Genomic DNA, 4,232 nt, shown 5'->3' with positions numbered 1-4,232 from the left:
GCTGCAAGCAGCTACAAGCTGGCCGGAATTCGTATCGTTGGTTACGTGTGGCTCGTATTGTGTGTAACACTTAACTTTAAAAAAATTAATAAAAAGTTATTAGTTACCGATAAAATGTAACTAAATAAAGTTAAAAAGTTAGCAGTCTAAAATGTAACTAAGTTAAGTTAAAATTAATTAACTTTTTAACTTTTTAACTGAACTTTTAACTTTTTAATTTAGCACTACCCAACCCTGATATATACATATACTTGTATAAATGCTTTAGAAATTTTTATTGTATGAAACATTTAAGAATGAAATTTATGTTTGTCATGTTTATCAAATTGTTAGATCGGTTTGCCAAATGCTGGTAAAAGTACACTTTTAAGAGCGATATCCAGAGCTAGGCCAAAAATAGCGGCCTATCCCTTTACTACTTTAAAACCTTATATAGGCATAATTCAGTACGATGATTATGAACAAGTTGCAGGTAATTTTTATAATATTTTATATTTTTTTTTTTGTATCGTATGGTATAGAAATAGCGAGAATTTTCTTGCGCATTTAATCTACTTTCATAATTTATTTTAGTTGCCGACATGCCCGGTCTCATAGAAGATTCACATAAAAATAGAGGGCTTGGCATAACTTTCCTCAAGCACGCGGAACGTTGCTCCGCTTTAGTATTTATTTTAGACGTAACACAGAACGAACCGTGGGAAGTTCTGCAAACTTTAAAATACGAAATTAGTCAGTTTAATGAAAGACTGAATAACAGGCCCCACATTATTGTAGCAAATAAAATTGATTTGCCAGATGCTGAGGTGAGCGACTAAAATTTTAAATTCTTTGAGTTCATTAGTTTCATTACTATTTCAATATATTTACGTATTAATTTAAGTGTCAACGGCAATTAAAAAAGATCTTGAAGTTAATAATTTTTATAATGTAATTTGTGTTTCAGGTTAATTTACAGTTACTCAGAGACCATATAGATTTACCAATAGTTCCTATCTCTGCCAAAGTAGGAACTAACATTTCTACTTTATTGAAAGAGATTAGAGTATTGTACGATAATCTTAAAGTTACTACATCAGAAGAAGATACTGAACTTTCGATGTAACTTTTAAATAATAAATCCGGTAAAAACGTATATAAAAAAAGAACTCTTATCGCAATGGCATTAACATCACATAGCTTTCATACAAAATGAAAAATTCTTTACCACACATTTTACTTGCGGCTGATTCAGGATCGTCGAAAACCACCTAGTTATATTAGAATATTGTCCTCTATAATGTGAATTAAACACATATTCGTATAAAGGCAGCATTGCGGTAAAAAGGGATATATCCGCAAGAGTGATCCTTTCGCCTATCAAGTACGTTCTTGTATGCATTATGTCATCCAATTTTCTTAGAGCACAAAGAAGATCCACTTTCGAAATTTTTATATTTAATTTCGTATCTTCTGATACGGAAACAACAAGTGAAGGAAGTACCCAGCCACTAACCATTGGTAAGATGTGATTTTGCACGTAACTCATCCATTGCAAAACTTGACTGCATGCAAACAAATCGTCATCACGCCGTAGCTGCGAATTTGATAAAAAGAATGCAATGGCATTGCTGTCGTGTAACGTAACATTTGCTGTTTCTAACATTATATCACTAGAATGTATTTTATTATCAACTTGCTTAATAGTCAAACGTTTGGCACTATACTGTGCAATTATTTGTGCTAAATAGCATTTAATACTTCCAACGTTCCCATAAAGTACTAGTTTTAATGAAGATTCCATGTTAAGTAATCGAAAAGTTTCTGAAGTTTTATAAATATTATTAGTAATAATCTTGTCTGAAAGCAGACATAATTGCTGATAAATTATATATAATCTAAATATACACAAATTAGTAAATCAATAATCTACTAAATTAATATATCTAGTAAACTCATAAACTGAGTTTTTTTTCAGCTAAACTAGCATAATGCTACAGTAAAATTACAGTATCAAACAGTAATGTTTCTGTACTTACTTGTAATTCCAAGTTTTTGGTCGGCAAACTCATTGGCTTTGCTTACTATTTCATTCAAACATACTATGTTTGAACCAGAAGCTTGCGCAGATTCGGATTTCCCACCTCCTTTGCCTTGCATCAAAGATGTGATTGCCTGAATCCATTCATTTGCCTTCAACCCTTTGGATACTGCAGACTGTAAATGAGTTCGTTCTATCAGTATGACTATTTTTACTTTTACTTTACTTTTATCTTACTTTAGGAACAGAACTGAGAGCGAATATCTTCTTGACATCATGGTCTACGCTTATAAGCAAGGCACTAGTCTCTGGCGATATAGCCCTGATTTTCTTTAATGCCTGATCTAGAGCTTTCGTATTACTGTAGGCTTCCAGCACCTCGACTAAAACTTGACATCCAACTTTAGACTCTATTATAGACTGAGCAGTCTGTACAACCGTGGTAGCAACAGTTGCTTTGGCTGCTCGTTCCTTATCGTCAAGAGATTTCTTTAAGTTTTTCAACGTATTGCGCATGTAGTCCTGTTATAACCAAAAAATTATTGCTGTAACAATTTATCAACTCTCTGAAATTAATATATTTTATTAAATATAATTACCTTCCAATATGCAGGAATAAGGGCATGCAATATCTCCTCCGTTAATTCTACTATCTCTCTGACATATTCCTTAGAGTTCGTTCCAGACTGATCATCTTCAATCGTTGCTTGGAATTGAAATAACTGTCGTTGCAATAGCATCCCCGTTCTTAAGGCTTTTGCTGCTTCCGGCCCAGTAAGCGCTACTATGCGTCTAATACCCTTAGCGATAGCGTCTTCACTGACTATTGTAAAATTATCTATGTGGCTAGTGTAATGCAAATGTCTATGGAACAAATCGTTCGTAAATTTAAAGAAACAATCATGGTAAGGAATGATGTTTTTTTCAATTGAACTTCTTGTTTATCTTTTTCCGTTTTTCTCTCGAATGTATACAGAAAAAAAAAGGAATAATGCAAGAAGTGCAAAGAACAAACCTAAAATATATGTTTTAAACGACACTTACGTTCCCCCGCAAAATTCTACGCTGGTTTCAAGAGCAGCTGTACTCAAGGGATCCTTTTCTAAGTTTTCAACCGGTATGCCCACACTAACAACACGTACCGGATCAGGATACGTCTCCTCGAACATTGCACGCAAACCCTGAATAGTTTTTGCTATAGCTAAGTTACTTTCTTTAGCATAAATTTTCTTTTTTTCCATTATCATGTTATTGGCTAACTGTTCCGTATCTTGCAACTGACCTCCCGTCATTGGTCCTGTTGAAAAAATTTGACAGTAATAGTTAATTCATGCGATCTAGCTTCATTTTAATTCGAGACTGTACCTTTGTTCGTAAAGTCAAATCGGAGTCTATCAGGTGCAACTAATGATCCTTTCTGATCGGCTTTCGTTCCTAAGACCTTCCTGAGTGCATAATTCAAAACGTGCGTGGCACTATGATTAGCCATCACAAACCGTCTACGTTCTGTATCTACATTCGTATGAACTTTATCTCCTTTTCTTAATGTGCCTTCGCCCACAGTACCAATGTGTAACACATAACCAGCTCTGACTTGAACGTTCTTTATACGAATCTCTGTAGTCTTTTAAAGCAATACGCTATAAATAATCTTACTTTTCGTTGCACGAAATTAAAATGAAAATTAAATTTTATATACCTCATCATCGACTTTCACTAAAAATCCTTCATCATATATTTGTCCTCCTTGCTCTGCGTAAAAATTCGTTCTGTCTAATAAAATTCCAATTTCTTCGCTGGAAGATACTTCATCGACGAAAGTCTTGTCACGTCTTAGTGCGATTACAGTGCCAGTACATGGTGCAAATTCATACTCTTTATATTTAATCTCTGTCGTTACTTTATAATCATATTTAGGAGAATCGTCCGTAAGTTTAACGCCTTGTTTTTGCAGTTCAGTGATGGCATGGACATCCAAATTAATTTGATCGTCTACACCACCAGCTTTATTTTGAGAAATTAACTGTATAATTGAAAAAATATTTATGAAGAATATTTAAGTAAAAAAAATATTTTAGCACTAAATAATTAACAATAATTAATATACTAATATATAATAATACAGATTAGTTATATATTGAAATATACAGGGTGTCCCAAAAAGGTCGGGACACCTAAATATCTCGGGAAATATAAGTTTTACAGAAAAGTG

At 33.3% G+C, this 4,232-nt stretch overlaps 2 protein-coding genes across 6 annotated transcripts in view; one reads left to right on the top strand and one right to left on the bottom strand.

Annotated features, from left to right (window-relative positions):
* Nucleotides 1-1,187, top strand: part of LOC108759268 (mitochondrial ribosome-associated GTPase 2) — a 6,330-nt gene extending 5,143 nt beyond the window's left edge. For all 3 annotated transcript variants that reach the window (XM_018504622.1, XM_018504624.1, XM_018504623.1), the window contains 3 exons: nucleotides 334-472; nucleotides 574-806; nucleotides 947-1,187. In XM_018504622.1, coding sequence (XP_018360124.1) covers nucleotides 334-472; nucleotides 574-806; nucleotides 947-1,105 — 531 coding nt within the window. In that variant the 3' untranslated portion in view covers nucleotides 1,106-1,187. The remainder of the gene's footprint in view (nucleotides 1-333; nucleotides 473-573; nucleotides 807-946) is intronic.
* The window catches only part of AlaRS (alanine--tRNA ligase, cytoplasmic), a 6,297-nt gene continuing 3,154 nt past the window's right edge, over nucleotides 1,090-4,232 (bottom strand). The window contains exons 9-15 of one of the 3 annotated variants that reach the window (XM_018504618.1): nucleotides 3,720-4,043; nucleotides 3,386-3,644; nucleotides 3,065-3,317; nucleotides 2,620-2,884; nucleotides 2,258-2,542; nucleotides 2,019-2,196; nucleotides 1,090-1,839 (exon numbers count right to left, since the gene is read on the bottom strand). In XM_018504618.1, coding sequence (XP_018360120.1) covers nucleotides 1,172-1,839; nucleotides 2,019-2,196; nucleotides 2,258-2,542; nucleotides 2,620-2,884; nucleotides 3,065-3,317; nucleotides 3,386-3,644; nucleotides 3,720-4,043 — 2,232 coding nt within the window. In that variant the 3' untranslated portion in view covers nucleotides 1,090-1,171. The remainder of the gene's footprint in view (nucleotides 1,840-2,018; nucleotides 2,197-2,257; nucleotides 2,543-2,619; nucleotides 2,885-3,064; nucleotides 3,318-3,385; nucleotides 3,645-3,719; nucleotides 4,044-4,232) is intronic. The other 2 variants (XM_018504620.1, XM_018504621.1) reach the window with 2 other exon arrangements.

This window comes from Trachymyrmex cornetzi, unplaced genomic scaffold, assembly GCF_001594075.2.
Source record: "Trachymyrmex cornetzi isolate Tcor2-1 unplaced genomic scaffold, Tcor1.1 scaffold1762, whole genome shotgun sequence".
NCBI classification, from domain to species: domain Eukaryota; kingdom Metazoa; phylum Arthropoda; class Insecta; order Hymenoptera; family Formicidae; genus Trachymyrmex; species Trachymyrmex cornetzi.
The sequence above is the reverse complement of the archived record's forward strand: the minus strand, read 5'-3'. Positions and strand labels throughout refer to the sequence as shown.